Source organism: Kogia breviceps, chromosome 8, assembly GCF_026419965.1.
Source record: "Kogia breviceps isolate mKogBre1 chromosome 8, mKogBre1 haplotype 1, whole genome shotgun sequence".
NCBI classification, from domain to species: Eukaryota; Metazoa; Chordata; class Mammalia; order Artiodactyla; family Physeteridae; genus Kogia; species Kogia breviceps.
Window position 1 is genome coordinate 82,396,662 of NC_081317.1, and position 15,997 is coordinate 82,412,658.

Genomic DNA, 15,997 nt, shown 5'->3' on the forward strand with positions numbered 1-15,997 from the left:
TGGTATTAGGGTAATCCAGGCTTCATAGAATGAGTTAGGAAGTATTTTCTGTTTCTATAGTCTGAAAGAGATTGTACAGAATTGGTATAGTATCTTCCTTAAATGTTTGTTCACATTCACTAGTGAACCCATCTGGGCCTGGTGCTTTCTGTTTTGGAAGGGTATTAATTATTGACTTAATTTCTTTAATAGATATTCAGTTTGTTTATTCCTGTGTGAGTTTGACAAAGTATGTCTTTCAAGGAATTGTTCCATTTTATTAGGTTATCAAATTGGTGGGCAGAGTTGTTCATAGTATTTCTTTATTCTTTTAATGTGCATGATACCTATAGTGATGTCCTCTATTTCATTTCTGATACTAGTAATTTGTGTTCTCTTTGTTTTTCCTAAGTTAGCCTGGTGAGATTTATAACTTTGTTGATTTTTTTCAGAGAACCACTTTTGGTTTCTTTGATTTTCTCTAATGACTTCTTGCTTTCGGTTTCACTGATTTCTGATCTCATTTTTATTTCTTTACTTTTGCTTACTTTGGATTTGTTCTCTTCTTCTTTTTCTAGTTTCCTAAGATGTGGAAGCATAGATTATTGATTTTAAATCTTCTTTTCTAATATATGCATTCAATGCTGTGTTTCCCTCTAAGTGCAGCTTTCACTATAGCCCACAGATTTTGATCAGGTGTGTTGTCATTTTTATTCAGTTCCAAGTGTTTTTTAATTCTTTCCTCAAGATTTCTTTTTTGACTTATGTGTTACTTAGAAGTGTGTTGTTCGTTCTCCAAATATTTTGGAATTTTCCAACTATTGTTCTGTTATTGATTTCTATTTTAATTCTGTTGTCTGAAGGCAGACGTTGTATGATTTCTTTTTTTAAAACTTACTAAGGTGTGTTCTGTGGCTGAGAATGTGGTTGATCTTGGTGAATACTCCATGTGAGCTTAAGAAGAATGAATTTTCTGCTCTTGCTGGATGAAGTAGTCTGTAGACATCCATTACATCCAGTTATTTGATGGTATTACTGAGTTCAACTATGTCCTTACTGATTTTTCGTCTGCTGGATCTGTCCATTTCTGATAGAGGGGTATGAAGTGTTCTAATATGGTAGTGGGTTCATTTATTTTTCTTTGCAGTATTATCATTTTTGCTTTCTATTGTTAGATAAGTACACCTTAAGGATTGTTGTGTCCTAATGGAGAATTGACCCCTTTATCATTATGTAATGCCTTTCTTTATCCCTGATAACTTTTGCATGCTTTGAAGTCTGCTCTGTTTGAAAATTTATATAGCTATCTCTGCTTTCTTATTAGTGTTAACATAATATATTTTTCAACATATATTTACTTTCAATCTATACGTACTTTTATACTTAAAGTGGGTTTCTTGTAGACAGTGTTTACTTGGGTCTTGTTTTTTTGATCCATTTTGGCAATTGTTGTCTTTTAATTGGTGCATTTAGATGATTGATGTTCAAAGTGATCATTGATACAGTTGGCTAAAATAATTTTTTTCTAACTAAAAGTTAGCAGGGCTTTACTTTTATTTTTGAGACCACATGAATGTGTTCTATTTGCATGTGTATAAAAGTACCTTACTCTTAGCTGTCCTGGAATCGATGTTCTTTTTTTTTTAATTTTAAAAAAATTATTTTTTGACTGCATTGCGCAGCTCACAGGATCTTAGTTCCCTGACCGGGGATAGAACCTGGACCCTGTCAGTGAAGTGCCGAATCCTAGCTACTGGACCACCAGGGAATTCCTACATGTTCTTTTGATGGTTGACTTTTTTTTTTTTAATGTTTATAAGTTATTTAAGTTTTAAATGGAAGCTATCTTGTGAAATCTTTTGAACTCATTTAGGAATCTTTTTCCCCAGTGAATTGAGATACAGAAAATAAGGGAGTTAGAGAACTAAAGTAAAAATGAACTATCTGTGGAAATAAGAAAGATAAGGAATATGCTCATGTACATTTCAAGGATTTGAGAAGGCCATCTTCTCTGGGAACTGATTCCCAGACAAAAGATGTCAGTTAACTGGTATAATGAAAACTTCCCCTTTTTTTGTGAGCCCTGAATTAAATGTGATCTTTGTATTTTAGGAAGCAGATTAAGTGTTGTGGCCTGAAAACTTAATCAGTGGATGTGATTTATACATATTAGTTCCATACTACACTTGTTCTGTAGCCTCTGAGAACTTGCATGTGGTGAATTGTGTTATGATTATCTCTTCCTGAAAAAATTATCATACATGGAAGATACAGAGTTCTGCTTTATTATGCTTTTTACATCAAAGTTTGCTCTGGCAGTTGGAAAGAAAAGTAAACCAACTTGATAGTGTTCACCAGTAATCCAGAAGTATTATAGTAGTTAATATTTATTTTTAAATAATTTTTTGTTTTCCCAAGAGCAAAGAATAAGAAAACCCTTACACATAATACAAGATATATAATTACCAGTGCACCTATTTTGTAATATATTTGCTTCTGTTTTCTTAGAAAGAGTAGGAAGAAGTGAATAGCACAGTTTCTTACACAAAGTAAATGATCAGTGAATAGTTATTCAATGAATGAATAAACGTGTGAAAAAAGTGGAGACCTTCTTAAGGATTGAAATGTGATTAGCATCTACAATAGAAGGCTAGCTTAATTGCTAATAAGCTTTTAAATCTGGAGGATTCTTTGGAAATAATGTTGCATTTTTTTCCTGAAGAGTAATATGATTGGTTTGTAGTCCTTTCTTCCAGTATCTAGTTACTGATTTTGAACAGTTGTAAGTAATTTGCTGATGATAGTTATAAAGACTTTACACAAAATACTATTCTACAGCAGTTTCCTCACGTATCTTCTTAGATTTTGAGCAGCAGCAACAATACAACTAGTAAAGACTGATAATATGGTAATAGAGTTTATTTTAATCTGAACTAATACAGAGAACAATTTAGTTTCTCATCAGTTACCTGATGCTTTTTCTCTACAATTAGGATTTTAGAGATTCTGACAGTTTTCTTTCTAGCTATTTCTATGACTCAGGACTAGAATCTCTTCATGTCTTTTCATTGTTCCTAATAAACATTCTGCTTTTTCTTTAACTGATTGCTACTTTTTCTTACTTCAGTTCCTATCTAGGTTTAGAAGGGTAAGAATCTTCATCATTGTGGCATAAGAGAAGGGAATTGTGAGATGAAATTACATTTTTAGAGTTTAAAGTAAAGGAGGAAGGACCTGAGCTGAGTAATACAGAAATCAAGGCCCAGAATTGATATGATACCGGAAATCCTTCTTTTCCAATTCTATAATTATTAATATTGCCTGCATTTATTTTCCATTAGTTTTTCTATGAAAGAATAATTTTAGAAATTATTTTTAGATGAAAACAAGAAACCAGTTTATTTGATTACAACACTGGATAACACAATGGAAGATCTGTTAACACTGGAATATGTGAAGGCAAGTAGTTTGATTTATATGCTGTTATGGTAAGCATACTGCTGAAATATTAAAATCAAGTTTTATAAGTTTAGCAATATTCAGTTTAATCTTCATTCTGATGTGATTGCTATAATGCCTAAAAGTTTAAGATTTTTTTGTTTTGTCATCCTCTGTTAGATACTTGTGATATATAAACACTTCACATAGCAAGATAATAAGCAGCCCACATTCTAAGTAGAAATGTCCTGCAGTTTGGCTGTTTCCCCCCGCCATCAGGATGTCAACAAACTTTTCAGTCTTGATGGAATTTTTTGTGGTATAGGATACAAGATGAGGCTTTCACTTGATTTCCTACCATTGTCTGAAGTTACCTAATTTTCCTGCTGTCAGTGACTCTATTCCTTTCCTATTGATTTATGATAACCCTTTTGTCATTTATTAAGTTTTTATGTGTACTATGGTCTACATATGATTTAGCCCTTGTTTTCATTGACTTGTTTTCATGTAAGTGCCATGTTATTTTAATAATTACAGTACTTAATGCTAAATGAGAATTATATCACTTTTAAGACCATTTTTTACTATTATTTGATGTAGATATTTTAGTGTTTTGTTGTTTATGAATTAAACAGCTTTTATATTGTAAAACTGTTCCAAATCTAAAGATACCACAGAGTATTCGATACCTAGTGGACTGTTCCGTCAAAATTTTGTTTTAACATATAAGATCTGGGAAGTATCTTACAGAGTTGTCGCTGACTAAATGATTGTCCTCTACATGTGATAATAGCTAAATATCCAATCTTGATAATAAGCAAGATAGTACATAACATTTGTTGAATACTTAGCAAATTTGTTCCGGTGAAGCAATCGTTTAAGTAATTATATATATATAAATAGCTGGAAAAATTATATAAATGTGTGTTAGGACCATTATGTAGTTATATATATACATGTCTTCCTATGAATAATCTAACAGATTTGTTTTTTTCACTTTGTACAGGCTGAAAAGAATTTACCCATAACAATGTTGAAGGGCACCTATAATAATGTTGTGCAACTGATTAAGGTATAGGTGAATAATAATTTATTTTTAAATTAGATACTGTATTTCTAAGCAAATATATTATGAAAATTATTTTATAACTAGAACTGTAAGATCCTTGAGGATAAAAATTGAATATTATAAATTGTATCCTTTATACCACAAAGAATACAGACAAATATTTGTTGTATTACTAAAATCAGCTTTGTTCTTTAGGTGAATTTTTCCTCTTTGGATATTCATTTACATACTGAAGCACTTCTGAATACAATAAATTATTTTAATAATATCCTTCCATATTCGGAGGAAAAACCAGCCCCAGTGCATATTGCAGAGACTGAAGACAAAGGAGAGTTTATTAAAAAAATACGTATGTTTCTTTAAAATTCAACATCAAATTTTTACTAAGTAGATCAGTAAATTTTGGCTCTTGTGTTATTATTATAATATTGGCTTTAGAATTCTATTGCTAGATTAATATTTAGATTCATTATATACCAGGTTAATTTTAGAAAATAATAGTAAAGTGATTATTGCTGAAGAAAGTGGCTTTTATTTATCTTATCATTCATTTTAGTTGAAGATTATACATTAGAAGTATTTAGTGTAATTAAATTTCGTGCATTTAATATTATTTAAATTAGAAAAATAGAACTAACAAAACTTGAATAATAGAGTATATTTTTTAATCGGAGTGCTCTTTTAAGCAGTCAAAAGTTGCATGTTTGATAGAAACATGTATCACCCTGTAATCATTAAATCGTAAAAGATTTATGATTTTACAACTACAACTTCTTAGTTTCAAATGTTATTCTCATCTAGGAACTATTTTTGTTTTGTCTCTTTGCATTTGTTTGACTTTGTTTTCATTGGATTTGATTTTCTTTAGCATTCCTAATTTAGTAGGTAATATGTTGCTTGCTTTCAATTTGCAAATCACGTTTTCCTCTAGCATTATCATTGTTGTGATATTTCAGTTACTTTATAAGTGTAGTAAGGTAACTACTAAAAGTTTTGTCTTATGTTTTACAATATGACTTTCTTTTTGCAGCTTTAAAACTATCGAAGAATGAAGATACTATTACCTTACAGATTTTAGCAGAATTATCATGTTTACAGATCTTTATTCAAGATCAGAAACATAACATTTCAGAAATTAAGATTGAAGGTAATAAGATTTGAGGAAAAGTAAATTCAGAATTATTAAATGAAGGAAAAAGAATTTAATACTTTTTTTTCCCTTAGGGCTTGATTCTGAGATGATTATGAGGCCATCAGTGACTGAAATAAATGCAAAGCTAAGGAATATAATTGTTCTGGATTCTGATATAGCAGCTGTATACAAAAAGGTATGAATTTGTTTCTATTCATTAACATTTTAAATATAATTGTCATTTAAGATTGTTCATAGGTATAAATTAAACAGTCACCAGATTTTAGCAGTGTGTCTTAGTAGGTCCATGGGTTTTGAAGTTAGGCATAATTAGGTTCTTATTTTAGCCCTGCTCTTCAGTAGTTGGCTGGCCTAATCTCAGAATCTGTTTATTTGTAAAATGACGATTAAGTATCTCATAAATGAAATTAGTACGAGTGATACTGCTGAAACATAGTTGTGGAGTGCTTTTGTCAGGGTGGGGGGAGGTAGGGGAGTAGCAAATGTCTTATTTACTTTTTATCTTTTTGCTATTTTGAAGTATTGTGAACCTTGTAATACATTTCAGATTTCAGAGCAGAGGATATGAAGTCAGACTGAATAAACGAGATTTTTTTTAAAGTTTATTTTCATGGATACTTACTAACATAGCATTATAATGTTAAGAGAGTCCTTTGAACTAGGTGGCTAGTGGTTGAAGGATAGGTCCTTTTGTTGTTACTGGGTGCAAGAGAGTAAGGTTCTTGGACTAGATACTGTTGTGGAGTTGGACAGGTAATTTTTAAACAATGGAGCATCTGGGTAAGGTGGTATATTTAAAGGAGTGAAGAGAATATCAAATAGTAGGATTAGAAAAGGCTGAGGTACTTGTTGAGTCAAGAAGTCAAAGTTCGGAATGTGACAGGAAGAAAGGAAATAGATGTATAGGCTTATTAGCAAATAATACTGATGAGATACAGTGATGACCTGATTTTTATGTTAAATAAAAATTCTTATGCCTTATATTTTCTTATTGTGGTTTGTTAGCATGAGATAACAAGAGTCCCCAAAACATCAAAGGTATGTGGCTCATAGGAATAAAGAACAAGAAATTTTTCAGAAGCCATGGTTTGATTTGCTTCCGTTGCTTTTATTTGAAAAATTATAGTATTAGAGTGTTTAGGAAGTAGATTGTCCATTTTATTTGTCTGATTTAGAAAGTAAAGCTAACATAAATAAATGAATCTACTAAAAGTCATACAAGTAGTTAGTAATGGAACTGGTATTATAACCTAAGACATTTATTTTTTTCTCTGTAATTTTATTTTTAATGCATCTTTTTTTTTTTGCATTACGTGGGCCTCTCACTGTCGTGGCCTCTCCCGTTGCGGAGCACAGGCTCCGGACGCGCAGGCCCAGCGGCCATGGCTCACGGGCCCAGCAGCTGCTCCGCGGCATGTGGGATCTTCCCAGACCGGGGCACGAACCCGTGTCCCCTGCATTGGCAGGCGGACTCCCAACCACTGCGCCACCAGGGAAGCCCTTTAATGCATCTTTAAGGTTAAAAATCCAACTTAAGAAAAGCTACAAAATGAAGTTTCTCACTTGTTGTCTTCTTGTCCCACCCCGTTTTCCTTTCCTTATTTCTTGACTTTGATTCCAATGTATATGACTTTTAAACAAAGTACCTTCATAAGTCTCCACATGTCAAGGAGCCAAAGAGATATAATCTTTTTGCCCTGGATCAGAGCTTTGTAATTACTGTTCCATGACACACTATTGTGCCCTGAGTGGGTTTTAAGTATAATATATTGAGCCCTTCAGCTTTCTGGGCAGCTGGATAAAGGACTAGAGTTCTCAGATTATTTGACTCTGTCCTGGAGCAGCATTTGTTTATACTAGTATCATTGTACAGATACTATTATTTATGTGTGCCATAACCTGAAAAAGATTCTAGCTGACCTGACATTCTCATGAAATAAAATATCACTGTAAATTATGAGTGTTTAAAAATTTATCCAGTTGTTAAGCTTGTTAATTTTTGGTGGTAGGTACACCAGTATTTCTAACTGTTTTATACTTTTCTGTCTTTAGTATCAGGCTAATATTGGCTTCATAAAATGAATTTGGAAGTGTTTTCTCATCTGTTTTCTGAAAGATTTATGTAGAATTGGTATATACTATGTCTTCCTTAAGTGTTTGATGGAACTCAGCAGTGAAGCTGTGTGGCTTTGAGGTTTTCTGTGGGGAAGAATTTTTAATTACTGTTCCATTTCTTTACTTGATGTAAGTCTAATCAGATTTTCTTGTTCTTCTTGAGTGAGATTTGGTAATGTGGGTCTTTTTTGGAATTTTTGCACATATGGTTTTGTTTCTATTATATATTTTTATTAAAAATTGAGATGATAACAAGCTATTATATAAATTGCATATCCTTGCTTTTTTTCCTCCTTTCTCTTCATTGTAGTTTTTAACCTTATATGTTTGCATCCTTAAACAATATATTGCCCAGTTTTGTGGTATTTGGAAATATATGTTTTATTTTGAAATATAGCATATACACAAAAGCAAGTAATATAATGTAAAGAACAACAGTAAAACAAATATCTTTATACCCAACACTCAAGCCAAGTAATAGAACATACCCCAGAAGTCACCAGTATGCCCTAATTTGAGTTTATTTAACATTTTTATTGTACTGTCTCCTTGGAGAGTTAAGTGTGTCCATTTTCTTGTAATTTTAATAAATGTTACCAACTATATATGAATCCTTATGTAACACGTTGTTTCATCTTGCATTCCCTTTTTTAAAGGATATCATATTTTATATGTATTTCTTTAGTCTTGCATCTTATCATTCATTATATTTTTGAGGTATATCCATGTTGATGTTTGTAGGTATAGTTCATTCATTTTTATTACCACTGGTTATTTATTCATTGTTCTGTTGATGGATATTTGGTTTCTACTTTGTTGTTTTTATGAGTATTGCTTCTGTAACTAGTCTTATATCAATACATGTCTCCTGATATGTTCTTGGACATATCTCATGCAAGCATTTTTCAGAGAATCTATTTCTAGTGGCACATGTACTCCCAGGAGCAGTGGAAGAGAGATCTGGTATTTCATTTCAATGCCAGTGCTTGGAATTGTCAGATATTACATTTTTTGAAGATCTGGAGTGTATAACATGGTGTTTTCAGTTTGTATTTTTCTTACCACTAATGAAATTGCACATCTTTTCATATACTTATAGACTATTTATACTTGTTCTTCTATGAGATACCTATTAGTTTAACTCAGGTGCCAGTAAACTTTTTATGTGAATAGCCAGATTGTAAGTGTTTTAGGCTTTGTGGGCCATGAAGTTTTTGTTGGAACTATTCAACCCTGCTCTTTTAGTGTGAAAGCAGTCATTTGTGTAAATAAGTGATATGGCTGTGTTCCAGTAAAATTTTATTTTATGGATAATAAAATGTAAATTTCATATAATTTGCATATGTCACAAAATATTTAGATTTTTTAAAACTACTTAAAAGTATGTAAACCATTTTTACCTAATCCTGCTGTTTGTAGTTTGCTGACTCCTGGTTTAATTTATCAATTTTAGAGGAAGACGTTTATTTTTTTCTTTATTGATTTGTAGGAAATCATTTAATATTTTATATATTATTCCTTAGTTTGTATTTCAAATAGTTACTCCCAGTTTGGTTATGATGTCTTTTGATGAACAAAAGTTATTAATTTTAATGAAGTTGAATTTATCATTCTTTTCTTTTGGTTTGAGAATTTTGTCTTCTAAATCATTCCATCCCCTTAATTCATAAAGTTATTCCCCTATGTGACCTAAAAGTTATATAATTTTGCCTTTCACTGTTAGGTCTTTCATCCTACTTGGAATTGATTTTTCTATATGATTGAGGCTGGGGTCCAATTTCATTTTTTTTTCACACTGGGTTGTTTTTTTCCTAGTATCATTTATTTAAATAGCTATCCTTTTCTACTTGTATACAGTACTATATCTATTAAATATTAGGTGTAGATATATGGATAGATTTATTTCTGGGCTCTGTTTTGTGTTCCATTGTTTTACTTATCCTTGAATCAGTACCAGACATACATATAGTCCTTACTTGGTGCTGGATAGTGTTCTAAATGCTTTATAAATATTGTTATTTAATCTTCACAAATGCCATTTAGATCAAAATGTCATTTTCCAGTATTATGGATAAAGAAACTGAAGCACATAAAGGTTTAACTTCTTGAGGTCACATATCTAGTAGAGCTTCATCTAACATCCTGGATGTAAAAATCAGGCATTCAGGCTCTGTAGTTTATGCTCTTAACAACTATTTTATACTGCCTTTCAATTCCAAACTAAATTATTGAGCTTAATTCTTAAGCTTTATAATTCGACTTCCATCTTGCTCGTTATCTTCAATAAGGTCTTGGCTGTTCCTGGACTTTTGCATTTACATATATAAATATAAATTTTAGAATCTTTCACAGTCTACCAAAAAAAAAAATCCCATTGGTATTTTGCCTTTAAAAAGCAAGCAATTCTTTCTTTCTTTCTTTTTTGGTAAAATAGCTTTATCCTCTGTCAAAACACACTTTGTGGGGAGGGGAGGAGAAGGAAGCAACACAGCCTAGTGCCACAGCTTATTTAGAAGGGGACATGAGATTTAAAAGCCTCACCCCACTGCTTGCCCAGGTGAGAAAATGTCATGACCCTAACACCCACCCATAAATATCTCTTGTTATGTTAAAAAAAAAATTTCAAGGGCCCAGCTGGCTTTACTCATGCACAGAAAGGGTTAACCTTCAAAATTTGGTATCAGGGTGCCAGGCTGGTAAGGAGAGGCAGATTGGGAAGAAGAGGGCCCTGAAAAACAGAGAGCAACAAGCCAGTGTGTAACTGGGGCCCTCCAAAACATCCAGAACAGAGAAGGGGAAGGGTACCTGTCAGAGACAGAAACCAGTGCTGTCCCAGGGGTTGTCTCACTCCTGTCCCCAGTGTCAAATGCTCTGGAGTGATCTGTCCTTTCAGACACCCCTGTGAGGTCCCAATATCAGGATCCATCCTTTCTTCTCAGTCCCAGCCCATTCAACTCACCACCCAGCTTTTAAGGTCCTAACAGGGAACAGTCCCCTCCCCAAATAAGAAACGTGAGGAAAGCTGGAGGTCCTTTCTGGGAGGAGGGTATTCCGGGGGTGGGCCACTTCTGGGGTCCCCCTTCAGTCCCTGACCAGGCGGTAAATGTGGTGCTGGACCACCTGCTCACTGGTGGAGACCTCGAAGACATAGATGGTGTAGAGCAGCACTTCCTGGGTATCTCTGTCACCACTGGAGGATGGAGAAGTTCTACAGGACACTGTTCATCATATAGCGCTCGGGTAGCCACCAAAGCTTGTGAAGGAAATTTACCAGGTACTCGCACATGGGTGAGTGCAGCAGGCAGTACATGAACCTCCTGTCCTCCAGGTGGGCATGCTCCGTCTCCACCTTCTCCACCACCTGCTTGCCAAAGAAGCAGACCTTCTTCTTTGGAACAGGTGGAACAGGAGGAACAGGAGGAACAGGTGAGGGTCATGTGCTTCAGGCTTTCGTACTGGCTGCTCACTCGATAGAAGCTACCACTGCTGCTGCCGGCCCCCAACTCCTCACCACTCAGCCCCCAGTTCAGGTCCTCCCAGAACTTGACCAGGAAGAAGGCGTGGGGGGCCCACAGTCATACAGCTCCCGCAGACCGCCCTTTTTCTCAGGGAATTTTTCATAGATCTGCCGGACGTCCACACTCCTGAAGCGGGGTGCTCTGGGGCTGGGGAAGTGCTGGCTGATGTGTACAACCAGGTGCCTCCGGCAAGAGTCATCTGCATCCAGAGGTTCCACAAAGGCCGAGAACTCCACCAGCTGCAACCGAGCAGTGCCCGGAGCCCGAGCCTGCCAGGCTGGGGCTGATAGGGCAGGTGGGGGCAAAGCAGGAGGTGAGAGGGCTTGGGGGGACTCATACCCTGGGAGGTCAGTAGATGGAGGAGTCAGTGACAAGGAGAACGGTGTCTGCGAGAATGGCTTCACATCTGGAACTTTCCAGGGGGGCCCAGAACCCCCCAACCAAAACTGAAAAGCTCTAAGGCCTGAGGACCAGTGGGACCAAGTTTGGCCTGCAGGGAAGGTGCTGAGATGAGCTGGGCCGAGGACATGGTGGCCATTGTCTGGAAAGCTTTGTACTTGAAAACCTGTTCCTTGACCTTGCACTGGATTTCCCTAGATATCCTTCAGGCCAAAACCTAGATATGACTAGATATCTGTTTGCAAGTTTGAGTCTTCCTCGCTTGATGTAGTGGGCAATCAGTTCATTCCGACCATATATCTTGCCTTCATCAGACAGGATGATTTTCCACCAGCCACAGGGTAGGTAGATAGCCAGGGCCTCCTGGAAGCTCTGTTCAATGTCTGGACTCCATACACCCTCTGCGTCTGGGCCCCTGTCTCCCCCCGCCCCCTCATTGCTGCCAGTGCCCTCCTCGCTTCCTTCTCCACTTCCTGTCCAGCCGCTGCCATCGTCCAGAGGGGCCCCAGCCTGCGATTCCCCCATCTGGGCCTCCTGGCCTGGGGCTGGGCACAATTATTTCTTTTTTTTAAACATCTTTATTGGAGTATAATTGCTTTACAATGGTGTGTTAGTTTCTGCTTTATAACAAAGTGAATCAGGTATACATATACATTTATACCCATATCTCCTCCCACTTGCATCTCCCTCCCACCCTCCCTATCCTACCCCTCTAGGTGGTCACAAAGCACCCAGCTGATCTCCCTGTGCTATGCAGCTGCTTCCCAATAGCTATCTATTTGACATTTGGTAGTGTATATATGTCCATGCCACTCTTTCAGTTTGTCCCAGCTTACCCTTCCCTCTCCCTGTGTCCTCAAGTCCATTCTCTACATCTCAGTTTTTATTCCTGTCCTGTCCCTATGTTCTTCAGAACCACTATTTTTTTTAGATTCCATATATATGTGTTAGCATATGGTATTTGTTTTTCTCTTTCTGACTTACTTCACTCTGTATGACAGACTCTAGGTCCATCCACCTCACTACAAATAACTCAGTTTCGTTTCTTTTTATGGTTGAGTAATATTCCATTGTATGTATGTGCCACATCTTCTTTATCCATTCATCTGTTGATGGACACTTAGGTTGCTTCCAAGTCCTGGCTATTGTAAATAGAGCTGCAGTGAACATTGGGGTACATGACTCTTTTTCTTTTTTTTGTGGTACGCGGGCCTCTCTGTTGTGGCCTCTCCCTTGCGGAGCACAGGCTCTGGACACGCAGGCTCAGCGGCCATGGCTCACAGGCCTAGCCGCTCCGCGGCATATGGGATCTTCCCGGACCAGGACACGAACCCGTGACCCCTGAATCGGCAGGCAGACTCTCAACTACTGCACCACCAGGGAAGCCCGACTCTTTTTGAATTATGGTTTTCTCAGAGTATATGTCCAGTAGTGGGATTGCTGGGTGGTATGGTAGTTCTATTTTTAGTTTTTTAAGGAACCTCCATACTGTCCTCCATAGTGGCTGTATCAATTTACATTCCCACCAACAGTGCACCAACAGTGCAAGAGGGTTCCCTTTTCTCCACACCCTCTCCAGCTTTTATTGTTTGTAGATTTTTTGATGATGGCCATTCTGACCCGTGGCACAGTTATTTCTTAATGTTATCAACCATACAGTGAGTTCTCATATTTCTCTATCTCATAATTTTTTTCCTTTAGTTTGTTTAGATCAGGATCCAAAGGAGGTCCATACAGTGCGTTTTGATTAATATTCCTCTTAAGTCTGTTTTAATCTACAAGTTTCTGTCTCCTTCTCTCCCTTGCCATTTGTTGCTATCCTATTTGTTTTGTAGAATTTTCCATCAGCTTTTGCTGATTGTGTTCTTATATTTAACATGTTCCTCTATTCCCTGTGTTTCCTGTAAATTGATAGTTAAATCTCATTCAGTGAGATTCAGGATTAATTTTGGTTTTTTTTTTTTTACAGGGGCTGGGGAGGGCAAGAATACATCATAAGTGGTGGTGTGTATTTTCAAAGGACGCACAGTGTCTAGCTGTCTTTGTTTTTGTAATGTTAAAAAACATTATTTCATTAAGGATTGCAAACTGATAATATTCTGATTCAAACATTTCTTCTTTATTAAATGGGAGTATTCACCAGTTTTTTTTTTAATATCTTTATTGGAGTATAATTGCTTTACAATGGTGTGTTAGTTTCTGCTTTACATCAAAGTGAATCAGTTATACATATACATATGTTCCCATATCTCTTCCCTCTTGCGTCTCCCTCCCTCCCATCCTCCCTATCCCACCCCTCTATATGGTCACATATCACCTAGCTGATCTCCCCGTGCCATGCAGCTGCTTCCCACTAACTATCCACCCTACGTTTGGTAGTATATATATGTCCATGCCACTCTCTCACTTTTTCACAGCTTACCCTTCCCCCTTCCCATATCCTCAAGTCCATGCTGTAGTGGGTCTGTGTTTTATTCCCGTCCTACGCTTAGGCTCTTCATGACTTTTTTTTTTCTTAGATTCCATTTATATGTGTTAGCATATGGTATTTGTTTTTCTCCTTCTGACTTACTTCACTCTGTGTGACAGACTCCAGGTCCATCACCTCACTACAAATAACTGAATTTCATTTCTTTTTATGGCTGAGTAATATTCCACTGTATATATGTGCCATATCTTGTTTATCCCTTCATCTGTTGATGGACACTTAGGTTGCTTCCATGTCCTGGCTATTGTAAATAAGCTTCAATGAACATTGTGGTACATGACTCTTTTTGAATTATGGTTTTCTCAGGGTATATGCCCAGTAGTGGGATTTCTGGGTCTTATGGTAGTTCTATTTGTAGCTTTTTAAGGAACCTCCATACTGTTCTCCATAGTGGCTGTATCAATTTACATTCCCACCAACAGTGCAAGAGTGTTCCCTTTTCTGCACACCCTCTCCAGCATTTATTGTTTCTAGATTTTTTGATGATAGCCATTTGACTGGTGTGAGATGATATCTCATTGTAGTTTTGATTTGTATTTCTCTAATCATTAGTGATGTTGAGCATTCTTTCATGTGTTTGTTGGCAATCTGTATATCTTCTTTGGAGAAATGTCTGTTTAGGTCTTCTGCCCATTTTGGATTGGTTTGTTTGATTTTTTGTTATTGAGCTGCATGAGTTGCTTGTAAATTTTGGAGATTAATCCTTTGTCATTTGCTTCATTTGCAAATACTTTCTCCCATTCTGAGGGTTGTCTTTTGGTCTTGTTTATGGTATCTTTTGCTGTGCAAAAGCTTTTCAGTTTCATTAGGTCCCCTTTGTTTATTTTTGTTTTTATTTCCATTTCTCTAGGAGGTGGGTCAGAAAGGATCTTGCTGTGATTTATGTCATAGAGTGTTCTGTCTACGTTTTCCTCTAACAGTTTGATATTGTCTGGCCTTACATTTAGGTCTTTAACCCATTTTGAGTTTATTTTTGTGTATGGTGTTAGGGAGTGTTCTAATTTCATTCTTTTACATGTAGCTGTCCAGTTTTCCCAGCACCACTTATTGAAGAGACTGTCTTTTCTCCACTGTATATTCTTGCCTCCTTTATCAAAGATAAGGTGACCATATGTGTGTGGGTTTATCTCTGGGCTTTCTATCCTGTTCTGTTAATCCATATTTCTGTTTTTGTGCCAGTACCATACTGTATTGATTACTGTAGCTTTGTAGTATAGTCTGAAGTCAGGGAGCCTGATTCCTCCAGCTCCGTTTTTCTTTCTCAAGATTGCTTTGGCTATTCTGGGTCATTTGTGTTTCCATATAAATGGTGAAATTTTTTGTTCTAGTTCTGTAAAAAATGCCAGTGGTCGTTTGATAGGGATTGCATTGAATCTGAAGATTGCTTTAGGTAGTAGAGTCGTTTTCACAATGTTGATTCTTCCGATCCAAGAACATGGTATATCTCTCCATCTATTTGTATCATCTTTAATTTCTTTCATCAGTGTCTTATAATTTTCTTCATACAGGTCTGTCGTCTCCTTAGGTAGGTTTATTCCTAAGTATTTTATTCTTTTTGTTGCAGTGGTAAACGGGAGTGTTTTCTTAATTTCACTCTGAGATTTTTCATCATTCGTGTATAAGAATGCCAGAGATTCTTTGCATTAATTTTGTATCCTGCTACTTTACCAAATTCATTGATTAGCTTTAGTAGTTTTCTGGTAGCATCTTTAGGATTCTCTATGTATAGTATTATGTCATCTGCAGTGACAGCTTTACTTCTTCTTTTCCAATTTGGATTCCTTTTATTTCTTTTTCTTCTCTGATTGCTGTGGCTAGAACTTCCAAAACTGTGTTGA

General features: G+C 36.0%; 1 protein-coding gene and 1 pseudogene across 7 annotated transcripts in view; one reads left to right on the forward strand and one right to left on the reverse strand.

Moving 5' to 3' along the window:
- VPS13A (vacuolar protein sorting 13 homolog A) overlaps positions 1–15,997 on the forward strand; it is a 266,390-nt gene that overhangs the window by 124,953 nt on the left and 125,440 nt on the right. For all 7 annotated transcript variants that reach the window (XM_059071189.2, XM_067039602.1, XM_067039598.1 and 4 more), the window contains 5 exons: positions 3,359–3,438; positions 4,424–4,489; positions 4,682–4,835; positions 5,517–5,633; positions 5,711–5,814. In XM_059071189.2, the coding sequence (XP_058927172.1) occupies positions 3,359–3,438; positions 4,424–4,489; positions 4,682–4,835; positions 5,517–5,633; positions 5,711–5,814 (521 nt within the window). The remainder of the gene's footprint in view (positions 1–3,358; positions 3,439–4,423; positions 4,490–4,681; positions 4,836–5,516; positions 5,634–5,710; positions 5,815–15,997) is intronic.
- LOC131761001 (transcriptional enhancer factor TEF-4-like) lies at positions 10,757–12,196 on the reverse strand (annotated as a pseudogene).